Source organism: Hyperolius riggenbachi, chromosome 10 (genome assembly GCF_040937935.1).
Source record: "Hyperolius riggenbachi isolate aHypRig1 chromosome 10, aHypRig1.pri, whole genome shotgun sequence".
NCBI lineage: Eukaryota > Metazoa > Chordata > Amphibia > Anura > Hyperoliidae > Hyperolius > Hyperolius riggenbachi.
In genome coordinates, this window is record NC_090655.1 from 267,156,901 (window position 1) to 267,173,590 (window position 16,690).

At 46.9% G+C, this 16,690-nt stretch overlaps 1 protein-coding gene across 1 annotated transcript in view; it reads right to left on the minus strand.

Moving 5' to 3' along the window:
• The window catches only part of LOC137537170 (zinc finger protein 27-like), a 66,199-nt gene extending 50,164 nt beyond the window's left edge, over positions 1 to 16,035 (minus strand). The window contains exons 1-6 of the mRNA XM_068259290.1: positions 15,975 to 16,035; positions 8,706 to 8,820; positions 8,452 to 8,583; positions 8,243 to 8,366; positions 8,023 to 8,120; positions 7,621 to 7,912 (exon numbers count right to left, since the gene is read on the minus strand). Coding sequence (XP_068115391.1) covers positions 7,621 to 7,912; positions 8,023 to 8,120; positions 8,243 to 8,366; positions 8,452 to 8,583; positions 8,706 to 8,801 — 742 coding nt within the window. The 5' untranslated portion in view covers positions 8,802 to 8,820; positions 15,975 to 16,035. The remainder of the gene's footprint in view (positions 1 to 7,620; positions 7,913 to 8,022; positions 8,121 to 8,242; positions 8,367 to 8,451; positions 8,584 to 8,705; positions 8,821 to 15,974) is intronic.
• Positions 16,036 to 16,690: the final 655 nt, after the last annotated feature.

Consider the following 16,690-nt stretch of genomic DNA (forward strand, 5'->3'; position numbering starts at 1 on the left):
CTATTCTGGCTATACTGGGGCACTATACTGGCTATACTGGGGCACTATACTAGCTATACTGAGGCAACTAAACTCCCTACACTGGGGCAACTATGCTAGCTATGCAGCCGCACCCCAGCCCCCCCCCCCCCCCCATAGCCTGCTGCGCACGGCACTGTCCACTAGGTCACGCAAACAACCGGGGGTCGTGCAAACAACCGGGGGCCGCATCCCCGACACCCCCCCCCCCCCGCGCCGTTCCCCGGAGAAAACTTTGGTCAGACAGTGTTCCCCGGGCCGGAAAAGGTTGGGAACCACTGCCCTAAAAGACTGGCAGCTGTAATTGCAGCAAAAGGTGGTTCTACCAAGTATTGACTCAGGGGGTTGAATAATTATGCACACCCCATTTTGCAGTTATTTATTTGTAAAAAATAGCAGGTGGGTGGATTCTGCTACACCTCGGACACCAAGATGGTGCTGTAACCAGGCGATTTTACCCAGATATGCAGTAAAAACGGAAGAAGTTCCGCACAAATTCTTGTGTTCAATCGAGTCCCAACTTTATTAATACAGGTAAAAAGCCATACAGTCAAGGAGCTGACATGTTTCAAACTCACGGGTCCTTAATCATAGCACAAGTTCATGTTAAAAAGACACAGTGAATATAAAGTCTAAAACCCACCCCCAACACAGGTGAATCCAATCACACCTCCTGTTGATGCCTTTCAGAATATAGTAGAACGACAGCTGCTTGAATTGGCCTCTTCCGCCCATAAAAATATGGGAAGTTCCAATCTGTCCACAATTGAGAGACAGGCCTTGACCACCCTTAGACAGAATTCCCGGATTGTTATACGGGGCGCTGACAAGGGTGGGGCGGCGGTCGTCCTTGATGCTGAGATCTATAGAAATTAGGCCCTTAGACAGCTTCAGGACCCCAATACATACCATCAGTTACCAAGTGATCCTACTGAGGAATTTAGGAGGAAACTTTTTTCCTTACTTTCGTTTGGTGAAAGTACTGGTGTCCTCTCTCCTAGACTAGCCCAATATTTGGCTGTTCCATGTCCGATTGTACCCGTCTTTCACCATCTTCCTAAAATTCATAAACCGGGCTTTCCCCCCAGAGGGCAGGCCAATTGTGGCTGGGTTTGGCTCTCTGGGGGAACGCCTGGGAGATTGGGTGGACTTACATTTGCAGCCTTTGGTGAGACGTCTACCTGGCTATATACGTGACACAAAACATGTTTTAAGTAGCTTGAGGGACTTTAGGTGGTTGGAGGGATACAGTTGGCTTACTATTGATGTAAAATCTTTGTATTCTTGTATCCCCCACCACCTAGCCCTTCGGGCTATGGAATATCACTTCGGACTCTCGTCGGGCTTGCTGTCCAATATCTGCTTGCCCACAATTATTTTCTTTTTGATTCAACATATTTTTTTACAGCGTTGTGGAGCATCAATGGGTGCAAAATTTTCTCCCTCTCTCGCCAACCTGTATATGGGTTGGTGGGAGGAACTCCACTTGTTTTCTTATCAGAATGCTTTTTCCCATCATATTGTATGGTATGGCAGATATATAGACGACCTTTTGGTTGTCTGGGACGGCACGCCCGGCGAGGCCTCTAGGTTCGTCGAATATCTTAACTGCAAGTCTCTCAATTTGCAGTTTACTTCCCAGTGGGCTCAGTCCAGTATTAGTTTCCTGGATGTCACCTTGGCAGGGGATTTTGACCTCGGCACGGTGTCCTCTTCTACCTATCGCAAACCCTGTAGTGGTAATAATACACTCAGGGCCAATTGTTGTCATCCTCGCCAGAGCCACCATCAGGGAGGGACAGCCATCACAACAGTGACGGGCCCCATGCTCTCAGGGAGCTACAGGGGGCCCCGGATTTCCGCATCGCTGTCTGAGCAGCAAGAGAACTGGGGTTGCTGCTTTGTTCCCAGTCTCTCCAGCGAGCGTGGTGCACGGCAGAGAGGAGAGAGAGTCCCTCCTCTCCGACACTGAGGGGCGGGGCTGAGAGGAGACGAGCCGAGGCTTGAGCCAGGAGGAGGAAGAAGTTAGAAGACGGGCAGCACTTGATCAGGGAGACCAGGAGAGAGTGCATTGTGTGCAGAGCAGCAGGTATTTTGCACACACACTTGCAGCACGCTGCCTGGTCCTGAACTGCTGCAGATTCAGTGACCAGCTGTCTCTCTCTCCCCCCTTATTTCTCTCCCCCAGCCTGTGACATCTGAAGCTGCTGAAAGAGGGCTGCCTGACTCTCCCCTCCTGTCCTGTTAGCTGCCAGGCTCCTATCACTTGTCTCATCACAGTTCAGCCCTGTCTCACACTTCAGGCAGTGTTCCCCTTCTCCTCCCCCCACACAGTCATTTCCCTTCATTCCCTAAAGGTAGCCATACATCTAGCAATGTATGGACAGATTCCACCAAGAGACAAATCTCTCTCTTATCAAATCTGGTAAGAGAGAGATCGGTCAGCTGCCCATTTCATGTTGAAATCGATATGGAATAAGCCTTGTGCGCCGCCTCGCTGCCCTGCCGCTGTTCCCCCAATGTAAATGTCCCCTGGTGCCCTGTGTACAGTATACATTAACCTGTCCGTGGCCTGCGCTTGTCCCCCGTTGCCCCTGGGATATCTCCTCTGCATACATGCGCACCCCACAATGTTTACTAGAAAGGGCGTGTGTGATGTCACACACGCACCTCTACTAGGAAGCCACATGGGGCGTGTGTGTATGGAGAGGAGAATGCACTTGGAGTAGCGGAGGGACAAGCGTAGGCCACAGACAGGTAATGTATACTTTACATAGGGCACCAGGGGGACATTCTTCATTAGGGGGACAGCGCCGGGGGTTTCGACGCCCAACATCTTGCAGCATGCACGATCAAGAATGCGACCTATTTTCATGTACCGCCAACCTTTAATCTGCTATTCACACATGGGGTGCTCCTTTTGTTTTTCCTGCCATAGTAATGTCTTACCATATTATTATGTTTTGCAGCACATTACAGATTACATAGTCATGTCACTAACTGTCCGCAGAGGAGCTTACAATCTAATCCTACCATAGTCACAGTCTAATGTCCTACCATATTATTATTATGTATTTATATAGCACTGACATCTTCTGCAGCACATTACAGAGTACATAGTCATGTCACTGACTGTCCTCAGAGGAGCTCACAATCTAATCCCTTTCATAGTCATAGTCTAATGTCCTACCATTGTATTATTATGTATTTATGTAGCACTGACATCTTCTGCAGCACTTTACAGAGTACATAGTCATGTCACTGACTGTCCTCACAGGAGCTCACAATCTAATCCTACCAAAGTCATACTACAAATGTCCTACCATATTAATATGATGTATTTATATAGCACTTACATCTTCTGCTGCAAATCTAGAGAGTACATAGTCATGTCACTGTCCTCACAATCTTATCCTACCATAGTCAAAGTCTAATTTCCTCCCATATTATTATTATATATTTATATAGCACTGACATCTCCTGCAGCACATTACAGAGTACATAGTAATGTCACTGACTGTCCTCAGAGGTACTCACAATCTAATCCTACCATAGTCATAGTATAATGTCCCACCATATTATTATTATTATGCATTTATATAGTACTGACATCTTCTGTAGCACTTTACAGAGTACATAGTCATGTCACAGACTGTCCTCAGAGGAGATCACAATCTAATACCTACCATAGTAATAGTCTAATGTCCTACCATATTATTATTATTATTATGTATTTATATAGCACTGACCCTTCTTCAGCACTTTAAAGAGTACATAGTCATGTCACTGACTGTTCTCAGTCAATTTAATCACCCTAATCTTGTGATCAGTAACCTTATAGGTAGCCATACACTGGTCGATTTGCCATCAGATTCGACCAACAGACAGATCCCTATCTGATCGAATCAGATCAGAGAGGGATCGTATGGCTACCTTTACTGCAAACAGATTGTGAACCGATTTCAGCCTGAAACCGATCACAATCTGTTGTGGTGCTGCTGCCGCCGCTCCCCCCGCCCGCATACATTACCTGCTCCGCTGGTGCGACTGCCCCCGGTCACCGCTCTTCTTCTCCGTCTCCACTCTGGTCTCCGGGATGATTCCCTTCTTCCTGTCTGGGGGAAGTTTAAACAGTAGAGCGCCCTCTACTGTTTAAACTTCCTGCCGGGACAGGAAGAAGGGAAGCATGCCTGAGACCAGACCAGAGCGGAGACGGAGAAGAGCGGAGACCCGGAAGTCGCGCCGGCGGAGCAGGTAATGTATGCGGCTCTATTGCGTCGGTCGTCGGGCACTCGAACGCCGCTAGCGATGCGCTCTTTACCCGCGGGCGATCGACGGTTATTTTCCGCACGGCGCCATCGACGGGATCGGACGGAATGGATCGAAATTCGGCGTGTAGCGTGAACGATTGGCAGCAGATTCGATCCCAGTGATCGAATCTGCTGTCGAAACGGGCTCAAATCGGGCCAGTGTATGGCCACCTTAACTTGAAAATGTTATCCCTTTTCCCATAATCCTATTATCTAATTCCTAGCCTCCCCCTTTTGCCACAATGCCTAGCCTTTAATCTCTCCTACTAACTAAACTACGGTTTTTTTTTTTGTAAATACCTAATACAGTACCCTGATCAATCAGTATCTCTAACCTCCTTCCTTTTCCTATGTCCGATAACCCAATCATAGTCGAGCTGTTTTCATGGGGCGACCGGAGGCACTGGGCCTTTGGCGGTAAAAAGTACAAATCTGGCCCTGCCAACGCACAGGCATTAAAAAGAATACCTTAGTGGAAAATAATATGAGAAAACGGGGGGAGCAGGTGTGTGTAGTGGGCTCTCCACATGGCCACCGATCCACCCGTTCTCCTCCATCCCCCTCCGCTAGTCAGTAGCGACTCCCCAAACTCACTCCTGGGTCGGGGTGGTGACGGTTTACTGCACAGGCACTGCCCGGCGAAGCGTATCCTTATATGCGTTCACGCAGCCAGGTGGGAGTGCTCTGTGCAAGTGCACTATGTAGTTGTAATGTCACAGCTACATAGTGCGCATGCGCAGAGTGCTCCCACCCGTGTAAATGCGTACAAGGTAATGCTTCACTGGGCATCACCTGCACAGTAAGCCGCCACCACCCAACCCAGAAGTTTGGGGGGTCGCTACTGACTAACGGAGGGGGACAGAGGAGAACGGGGGAAGCAGTGGCCATGAGGAGAGCCCACTACACATGCCTGCTCCCCCCGGTTTCCACTAAGATATCCTTAATCCTATGCTATGAAAGCAGATACTGGCGGGCACGGGGTGGGGTGGCTAGTGGGCGGACACAGCAGCCAGTGGGTGGGCTGGGGAGGCCCAGTCCTGATGATGTGTGAGGGGCCTCAAAATTTCTGATGGCGGCCCTGATCCTCGCCATACTATCCGGGCAGTACCGGTTGGTGAAATCATTAGGGCATGTCTCAATTGCTCTAGCGAGGATGCTTTGCATAAGGAAATGGACACCGTTGAATGCCGATTGTTGGAACGTGGCTATCCTCATTGGATGGTTTCGAGGGGTAGGAGACTGGCATTTAATAGGAGTAGGGAGCAGCTCCTTGCTTCCTCCTCATCGTCCACTAATAGTCACTTAGCCAATGGTACGGTTTTTGTGAGAGCTTTTAGTTCTGAGTATAGCCAGGTTGTTTCCATTGTCAAAAATTCCCTGCCTATCCTATATGCGGACGATCAAATTCGACAGGTGCTCAGTAGGGGCACTAAGTTTGTGAGTAAGCGTGCCCCTACTTTGGGCAATCTCCTGTCTCCTAGTCTATTCACTTCTGCTTCTCACCGTCCGTGTCGGCTTAACACAGTAGGCTCATACAGATGTGGCATGGCTACTTGCCGGTACTGTGATGTTCACCATATTACTAAATCTATTGTTTCTTTTCATAATGATAAGAGCTTTTCTATGAGACAGTACATTAATTGTCACACCACACATGTTGTGTATTTGGTATCCTGCACACTGTGTCATGTCCAATATGTGGGGTGCACCACTCGTCAAATTAGGGAGTGCATATCGGAACACTATAGAGCAGGTGTAGGGAACCTACGACTCGGGAGCCATATGTGGCTCTTTTGATGGCTGCATCTGGCTCACATACAAATCAGTAGGGGTTGAGTCACTAAGCTACACTGCTCAAGCAGCGCAGCTTAGGGTGGCAGTGCAAATGAAATTTTCAAAGTAGGCATCCTACTGCTGTAGCATGCACTACTGACTTACTCACGCTACCCCAAAACTAATGGCCGCTCCTTTTGTCTCACCCTGGATCCTGTCAGGCCCAGTGACTTTGTAGGACGAGATCCCTGCACTTTGGCCCAATAGGCTGCCTGTCAAGAGACAGGCAGCCTATTGCGCCAATTAAAGTGTGGGGATCTTGTCCTAAAAAGTGAATCAACCCCCAAGTCAATTAGCTAATTGTACAAGCTGTTAGTTGGTATTTCTCCTATCTGGCTGTCAGGGAGATTGCTAATGTTGCTGGAACCCAAGAGAAGCTGAAGACGTGTCTGACACTTCCGCTGCGCACTGGATCAACTGTATACACATCACCATGGCAACATGGCCCTCTGCTGCGCATGCGCACTGTCCCAGCTTGAAACATATTGTATGGCTCTCACAGAATTACATTTTAAAATATGTGGTGTTTATGGCTCTCTCAGCCAAAAAGGTTCCTGACCCCTGCTATAGAGGGTCAGGGTGGCTTACAACAAGTATTTCTAATGTGGCCCGTCACTTTAAACAGGTCCATACGGCAGACATGTCCTCTTTTTCCTTCCAAGGGATCGAACAAATCTTGAGACCACTGAGAGGTGGCGATTGGAAGAAATTGTTACTTACCAGGGAAGCCTTTTGGATCTTCCAGTTAGGGACACGCTCACCGCATGGACTTAATACCAAATGGGATTTAATTTCATCACTTGAATTCCTTCCTTTTTTCTGTCTTTGTTTAGCTTTTAGGTTTTGATCGACCGGTGCTTCTCTAATAAATTAATTTCGGCTCTTGCTGTATCAAGAGTTGTTTGTATCCTTTTCATATGCGTTAATTTAGTTTTAATTAAGGGGAATACTATTGATTTCCTCCCTTACATTTTAGCCACACCTACCGCCACTCTTGAGTGTGAACCAAAAAGAGTGTGATTGGATTCACCTGTGTTGGGGGTGGGTTTTAGACTTTATATTCACTGTGTCTTTTTAACATGAACTTGTGCTATCATTAAGGACCTGTGAGTCCGAAACATGTCAGCTCCTTGACTGTATGGCTTTTTACCTGTATTAATAAAGTTGGGACTCGATTGAACACAAGAATTTGTGCGGAACTTCTTCCGTTTTTACTATTTGTAAAAAATATTTGGAATCATGTATGATTTGCGTTCCACTTCTCACGTGTACACCACTTTGTATTGGTCTTTCATGTGGAATTCCAATAAAATTAATTCCAGTTTGTAGCAGTAATGTGACAAAATGTGGAAACGTCAAGGGGGCCGGATACTTTTGCAAACCACTGCATATTGTGCGAAGCACGGACATATTTGTTAATCACTTTATTAGGTGTTTTAAATATATCTTTATTACTCACCAATACTCATCCCTGTAATAATGTCTTCCTCTTTAATTGTCACCATCCTGTGACCCTCCTCCATAGACTGTTGATCACTCCTCATATTCGTCTCTTCTTCTTCCTCTTTAATTGTCACCATCATGTCACCCTCCTCCATACACTGCTGATCACTCATCTCATATGTCTCTTCTTCTTCCTCTTTAATTGTCCCCATCATGTCACCCTCCTCCATAGATTGCTGATCACTCCTCACATATGTCTCTTCTTCTTCCACTTTAACTACAGCACTTACATGTATCAGTTCTCCACCCTAAGTGCACAAAATAAGAAGCAATTTATAATGTCAATGCAGATAACAGCATACACAGAAGGAAATAATATCACAGTTTGAGGACTCTACTGACTCTCAGCCCCTCCTACCTGATAATGGTTGGGGGTGGTGTAATCTTCCTGTAGACAATCCTGGGAATCAAGAGGACCTGTACATCTCTCTGGTGGGTTTCTGTTACTGGACACATCTGTTGGAAACACACACACTGACTGAATACATTGTCTCTATGTGTTTATCAGATGACGTGAGATCTAGGAGAATCCTCCATACTGCTCTCTCCTGTACAAAAAAATGAAAGTCTCCTCTTACCTGGTGACGTGAGGGGTGGCCGATTCTCTATTATGGTGTCCTTGTAGAGGTCTTTGTGTCCTACTATATACTGCCACTCCTCCGTGGAGAAAGAGATGGTGACATCCTGATACCTTATAGGAACCTGACACACACAATGACACAGTCACCACCCTGACACACCCCTTGCTGTTACTGAATAATGTCCCATAATTCCCAGCACTGCTCACCTCTCCTGTCAGCAGTTTCATCATCTTCTTGATGATATGCTGAATCTTCTTGTTCTGTCTCTTAGCTATCAGGGTGTGAGTTGGGGGCACCGTGATGGTCACATGATCACCAGACTTCACTGGAGGAAAACTCTGTATTGAATGACCAACAATAATGTCACATGACCATCCCAGAATCCTCCTCACCTCTCCAGTCAGATGTGTTTTAATAGAGATAAGAGTGGAGTCATGTGACCTCCCAGAATCCTCCTCACCTCTCCAGTCAGCAGACAGATGATCTCCAGGGTGAGGTTGAATATCCTCTCGGTCATGTGACCCTGATCCTCATCCATCCTCAGTGATGTGGTCATGTAATCCGTATGCTGCTACCTTTTGATAGATAATAATGAAAAGATAATTCAGGCTGTACAGCTGCCAGCAGTGGTGAAACTACCAATATAAGAATGTACCCCCCCCCCCCACCCCAACACATCCCATTGCTGTCACTTGTGGGTGGTGGGGTCGTGCAGAGTATCACAGGAAAGCATAATAAGCTGGTTTATAGCTACCTGTGCACTATACTCAAAGCGTGCTGCAGTCCTGTCCTTCCTCTGCCTCCTCTCCAGCTGGCCTTCTCTCCTCACATCCCCCTCCCACTGTTACCATTCCTGTGATGTTACAGAAGTGCTAGTAGTGGTAGATGGATGAGACCAAAACAAGAAAAAGTTTCTGCACAACCGTGTCAACACATGTGTGCTGGGTCATAAATAGGAAAATTACAAAAGCAGTCACGCCGCTTTATCAAGAGCGGGGGATCCTTCCTATCTTGATAAAGCGGCGTGACTGCCGCGACACCGGTAGAGCTGTCTGCCGGGGGCGTCCCTTCCAACTGGTCACCTCTCTGATCTTCAATTCCTGGGTCACGTAAGCGCTCTCTCCTTGCACATTGCTGTCAGTTCCACCATCATAATATACACTTTATATGGCATCCCTTGCTGCCCTTTTCTGCACTGATTACTTATTATTTTGCATTGTTTGAAGCAATTATATGATTATTTTCAATAGGTTATTGTCCTATACTGATTCTTGCACTGTTTTTTCATATGCACTTTATCTAGGCACTAATTGAGTGTTACAGAACCGGGTTCTATCACTGCGTGGGCTCTTATTGAGCCACTCAGATGATGACAACTTGTTACAACTTTTTTGGGTCACCTATCTGAGGTGTCACTTTTTCATTATTTATCATTTCATTGAAGAGGCTTGACCTATTGGTGTCTTTTTAATGTTTTTATATGTATAGTGTTATATGTTGTTCCTAATAAATATTGTCATACTTTTTGAATATTATCGCATGGAGTGCTATTTTATGGTCATATACCTCTCCTTTGGTAGATGGATGAGGATATGAGGAGAGGCAGAGACTGAGGCTAATGGGAGCAGAGGACTGGAGCACACACTGGCAGGTAGCTATAAACCAATATAAATCCTTCCTTTTACTACTCTGCATGGAGGTGGGGGAAGGGAGCAATGCTGGAGTGTGCACATGGCTATACTGGGGGGGAAATGGCATTACTGGGGTGGGGGGAAATTACATACTGGAGGATAATGGCAATACTGGGGGGCACAGGGGGACATGGCTATACTGGGGGAGAAATGGCATTACTGGGGTGGGGGACATTATATACTGGAGGATAATGGTAATGCTGGGGGACACAGGGAGGACATGGCTATACTGGGGGGAAAATGGCATTACTGGGGTGGGGGGACATTACATGCTGGAGGATAATGGCAATGCTGGGGGACACAGGGGGGGGGGGGGGACATGGCTATACTGGGAAAGAAATGACATTACTGGGGTGGGGGAACATTACATACTGGAGGATAATGGCAATGCTGGGGGACACAGGGAGGACATGGCTATACTGGGGGGCGAAATGGCATTACTGGGTGGGGGACATTACATGCTGGAGGATAATGGCAATGCTGGGGGACACAGGGGGGGGGGGGGCATGGCTATACTGGGAGAGAAATGGCATTACTGGGATGGAGGACATTACATACTGGAGTATAATGGCAATGCTGGGGGTTACAGGGGGGTCATGGCTATACTGGGGGAGAAATTACATTACTGGGGTGGGGGACATTACATACTGGAGGATAATGGCAATGCTGGGGGACACAGGGGGACATGGCTATACTGGGGGAGAAATGGCATTACTGGGATGGAGGACATTACATACTGGAGTATAATGGCAATGCTGGGGGTTACAGGGGGGACATGGCTATACTGGGGGAGAAATTACATTACTGGGGTGGGGGACATTACATACTGGAGGATAATGGCAATGCTGGGGGACACAGGGGGACATGGCTATACTGGGGGAGAAATGGCATTACTGGGGTGGGGATAACAGAGGCGCCAATAGGATAAAAAACACTAAAAGAACTTAAAAACCCATCTTGGTAAAAGAGGAGGCAGTGGTGGACTCACCCCCTCCAAGCAGAACACACGACTGTGGATTTTCAGTCAAAACAATTTTATTGAATACTCCAAATAAAGTGCAACGCGTTTCACGGGGTACAAACCCGCTTCATCAGGCAATAACAGATAGGAGTAAACAGCATCTGCCTCTGGCGCTCAGTGTTAATGATACTGGCAGATGCTGTTTACTCCTATCTGTTATTGCCTGATGAAGCAGGTTTGTATCCCGTGAAACGCGTTGCACTTTATTTGGAGTATCCAATAAAATTGTTTTGACTGAAAATCCACAGTCGTGTGTTCTGCTTGGAGGGGGTGAGTCCACCACTACCTCCTCTATTACCAAGATGGGTTTTTAAGTTCTTTTAGTGTTTTTTATCCTATTGGTGCCTCTGTTATCCTATTATCTACATCAAGTCCACCCTTGGTGGAGGGTTGCACCCTTCCTTATTCAACTACAGAGAGCGACTTTTTAATCCTGAGTGGGGTCAGGACAATCTCCCCACCTGCTTTGACAGTGGTTGCCTACTTGGTAACCCTGGTTTGTGAGTATTAAATTAATATTATTACTCTATCAATTATACCTTACCAGTACATACTACACTATATTGGGCTCTTGGTGTTCTCTCTTTTTCTCATTACTGGGGTGGGGGACATTACATACTGAAGGATAATGGCAATGCTGGGGGACACAGGGGGGATATGGCTATACTGGGAAAGAAATGGCATTAGTCGGGTGTGGGGACATTACATACTGGATGATAATGGCAATGCTGGGGGACACAGGGGGGATATGGCTATACTGGGGGCGAAATGGCATTAATGGGGTGGGGGACATTACATACTGGAGGATAATGGCAATGTTGGGGGACACAGGGGGGACATGGCTATACTGGGGGAGAAATGGCATTACTGGGGTGGGGGACACTACATATTGGAGGATAATGGCAATGATGGGAGACACAGGGGGACATGGATATACTGGGAAAGAAATGACATTACTGGGGTGGGGGACATTACATACTGGAGGATAATGGCAATGCTGGGGACACAGGGGGGACATGGCTGTACTGGGGGAGAAATGGCATTACTGGGGGGGGGGGACATTACATACTGGAGGATAATTGCAATGCTGGGGGACACAGAGGGGACATGGCTATACTGGGGGGAGAAATTACATTACTGGGGTAGGGGACATTACAAGAAAAATTAATTGATCTGGTGCACAAGTCCCTGAAAGACTTAGTTCACCTCAAGAAAACCCGAGGGAAGGCAGGTTGAAAAATACAAACCATATTAAATTTAGGAACAACCGCCACTCTTCAGAACTTTATGTCAAAAATAGTTTATTGGTAGAAAAATATGTAACAAACACCCCTCTGATACACCCTAACCCCTAAAAACAACAAGGACACGGGCATCCATTTACAGGAGTACTCCTGGTACACACAATCTGACACTCAATCCACATACACTTCAGATTTAGATCAAACGATCTGTTATACTGCATGTGCCTGTGATTTGCTGAATTGGAACAGGAATATCTTTCCACATCAAACTTAGGACAGTCCAGATATTGACAGATCTATTTCTGCTCTAAAGCATATCCACAGTACTAGATGAATTCATGTGCATAAGAACAGTCCTTGCTCCATACAAGCCCTCCGGCAACAAGTAGCTCCGCAGACAGCACTCAGTGCATATATCATTCCAATGTAACTAGATCTCTCTGGGCTATTGCCCCCTCAGATCATTGAAAGGTCAGGTTACCTTCTCCTCTTGGGAAAGAACTCCTCTCCAGGAATCAACTCACCGCGGCGTCCCGCGGGTCACAGGTACCTGTGAATGGATGGATCTGTCTGCAGCTCCAAGTCAGGGCAATCAGCTTACAATTTGCTGTTCGGTGTCATCAGCGTGTCAGCAACTTGCTGTATCCAGGAGTCACTCCAGCCCGGCGTCCTCACACACGCCCACACACGCCCACACACGCCCACACACGCGTTCCGGTCCACTAACACGTGGCCTTCATCAGTGTGATTATACGCTCTGCTCAGGAGTACTCCTGTAAATGGATGCCCGTGTCCTTGTTGTTTGTAGGGGTTAGGGTGTATCAGAGGGGTGTTTGTTACATATTTTTCTACCAATAAACTATTTTTGACATAAAGTTCTGAAGAGTGGCGGTTGTTCCTAAATTTAATTTAGTAGGGGACATTACATAATGGAGGATGATGGCAATGCTGGGAGCATGGGGGGGAAGGGGGGGAGCATGGCTATACTGGGGAAAAAATAGCATTATAACACATTGGAGGATAATGGCACAAATCCCGCATAGGGAGCATGGCTATACTGGATGGATATTGTCTCTGTGATGTGACTGAATAAGTAGTAGGAAGGTGAGATGCCGGCCATAATCTAATTTCTTCTTTCTTATCTGACAAAGTTGTAAGGTATGCACTTGTGTGAAACTAGTCTGGAGTACTGAGCAGTGTGATCCTGCTGATGACAGCTCCAGTATTGTGGAGAAAAAGAGAGCGCACTATGAACTGTATATTTCTTCATTGATATGTGTTGGGCAATTAGTGTGTGAACTACCTTCAGTATACTGTGCAATTGGCCCACATTTTGTGCAGCTTTTCTACTACTAAGTCAACACAGTGGCATAGGGGTTGGTACTCTCGCCTTACAGCGCTGGGTTCTCGGTTCACATCCCAGTCAGGGCACTAGCTGCTCAGATATTGTATGTCTGCATGGGTTTCTTCCGGGCATTCCGGTTTCCTCCCACATCCCAAAAACAGACAGATGGTTATCCTCTAAACTGGCCCTAGAGTACAATACATCCACTACATGATCCACACATAGGCATATGACTCCAGCGCTGTAATTACAGTGTAGGAGGTTTGGGTGCTGCCGGCGCCACCATAGGCTGTAATAGGAATTACAGCTTTAGCATCCCACAGTGAGTAGCAGGGGCGTAGCAATAGGGGGTGCAGAGGTAGCGACCGCATCGGGGCCCTTGGGCCAGAGGGGCCCCAAAGGGCCATCCCTCAACTACAGTATTAGCTCTCTATTGGTCCTGTGCTCATAATAATCACTTCTATCGATACTTTGAATAGTGGTAATCATTAACCAGCCTGGCGGTATGGACGAGCTCAGCTCGTCCATCACCGCCGGAGGCTGCCGCTCAGGCCCTGCTGGGCCGATTTTCTTCAAATAAAGAGCAGCACACGCAGCCGGCACTTTGCCAGCCGCGTGTGCTGCCCGATCGCCGCCGCTCTGCGGCGATCCGCCGCGAGCAGCGGCGAAAGAGGGTCCCCCCAGCCGCCTGAGCCCAGCGTAGCCGGAACAAAAAGTTCCGGCCAGCGCTGAGGGCTGGATCGGAGGCGGCTGACGTCAGGACGTCGGCTGACGTCCATGACGTCACTCCGCTCGTCGCTATGGCGACGATCTAAGCAAAACAAGGAAGGCCGCTCATTGCGGCCTTCCTTGTTTATTCTGGGCGCCGGAGGCGATCGGAAGAACGCCTCCGGAGCGCCCTCTAGTGGGCTTTCATGCAGCCAACTTTCAGTTGGCTGCATGAAATAGTTTTTTTTTAATTAAAAAAAACCCCTCCCGCAGCCTCCCTGGCGATCTTATCAGAACGCCAGGGTGGTTAATAAACTGTTCCCCATCCCCTTCTTGCACCTCTGACACTGTAGTTGCCATTGGCAAATTTTGGTGCACCGTATCAATTGCTATGTATAGAGTGCTTGGGGGCCCCATGTAAAACTTGCATCGGGGCCCACAGCTCCTTAGCTACGCCACTGGTGAGTAACTTCCGCACTGTCAGAAGATGGAGCTGAAGTTGCTTTTAAAACACTGTAATTCGGCTGCCGGCAATAGCTGAAAGCCGAATTACACTATTCCCCACTATCCACGTGGACCTAGAATAGTATTTAAAGGGGCACTAGAGCGAAAAACTGTAAAATTTAAAATATGTGCAAACATATACAAATAAGAAGTACATTTTTTCCAGTGTAAAATGAGCCATAAATTACTTTTCTTCTATGTTGCTGTCACTTACAGTAGGTAGTAGAAATCTGACAGAAGTGACAGGTTTTGGACTAGCCCATCTCTTTGTGGGGGGATTCTCATGGATATATTTATTTTCAAAAGCACTTGGTGAATTGCAGTTGCTCTGTTCAATGTATGCATATGTATGCATATGACTAGGGTAGGGATTAGCCAGTGATGGCTAACCTTGGCACTCCAGCTGTGACAAAACTACAAATCCCTTCATGCCTCTGCCTCCCAGAGTTATGCTTAGAGCTGTCAGAGTATTGCAATGCCTCATGGGACTTGTAGTTCCACCACAGCTGAGTTAGTTAGCCATCACTGGATTAGACTGTGAGCCCCTCTGAGGGACAGTTAGTGACAAAACAATATGTCAGAGTTATATAAATATTACTACATAATAAAATGAATATAAACACTAAATAATAATAATAATAATAAAATCCCCACAGTTAGGCTACCTGCACACTGCAAATCCGTTTTGTGATTCCAATTCTGTTTCCCATTCAAATTTGCAATTCCGAAAACAGAAAACAAAACAGAAAAACAGAGGTAAAAAACGCAGCACGCAGTAACGATTAAAAATCGGAATCGGATGTAAAAAATGATTAAAAAACGGAATCGGAATCACATGCAGTGTGCAGGGAGCCTTACATGATAGTGTCTTGTATGGCAATACCTTCAAGGAGGATGATCAGGATAGTGACAGGTGTACTGTGACCTCCTCTGTAATGCTAGGTACACACAATGAGATTTTTTGGACAGATTTACTGCCAAATCGATTATTTCCAACATGTCCGATCTGATTTCCAATCAATTTTCCAAATGATTTTCCATAGAAGTGAATAGAAAATCCATCAGAAAATTGATCAGGAATCAGATCATACATGTTGGAAATTATCGACTTGGCAATAAATCTGCCAAAAAAAATCTCACCGTGTGTATCAGGCATAAAAAAGTATGTCCACCCCGACCTCTGCTCAATATATAACAACAAGAGTCACACAATTACCTTTTCCAGCCGTGTCTCCTCTCCACCTCCTGCAACTGCTCTCCCTGTCTTTGTTCCCTCCACTTCCTGTCTTTGGCTTTATTACTTCGTCTGTGCGTTCCACCTGGAAGAGGTGAGATCGCCATCTTGTGGTAAATAGGCTAACTGCAGCCTCTGTTTGTGGAATCCCCTGCACTCAATCATCTAGGATTATCAGTAGTCCCTAGAGAGGCCATGGGCATAGCAATCACCCCTTCAATCCCTGCCATCGCAGCGGGCCCAGAGGCTTTGGGGGCCCTCCTCCACTCTCTCCCCAACCACCCTCCCTGTTCACTTAAAAAAACATCCCTGCCACCTCCTACCACCATGCAGAGTAGCATGTAACAGGAGCATGTGTCATTTTTTCCTGCTTCAAAGCAGAATACTCTCTGCTGCCATTCGCTGGCTCCCAAACACGTGACGCTCATGGTGTTCGGGACCAAGGGGGCCCCATGCTATCATTTGTGCTAGTAGGCCCTATTAAGTCTAGCTATGCCTCTGCCCCGGACAGTTGCTGGAGATGTAGAGCTGCCATATGGATGTGTCGCCATAGTTACAGGAAGTGTCAGTTTCTTGCACCACACTGTGAGAAAAAGGCAGGATTACTGGAAAAATTTCCTGGATTAAAATGTCTATTATAAATATGATGACAGACATTATATAAACTCTGGTACTACCGATACAGGATACTCCCTCCC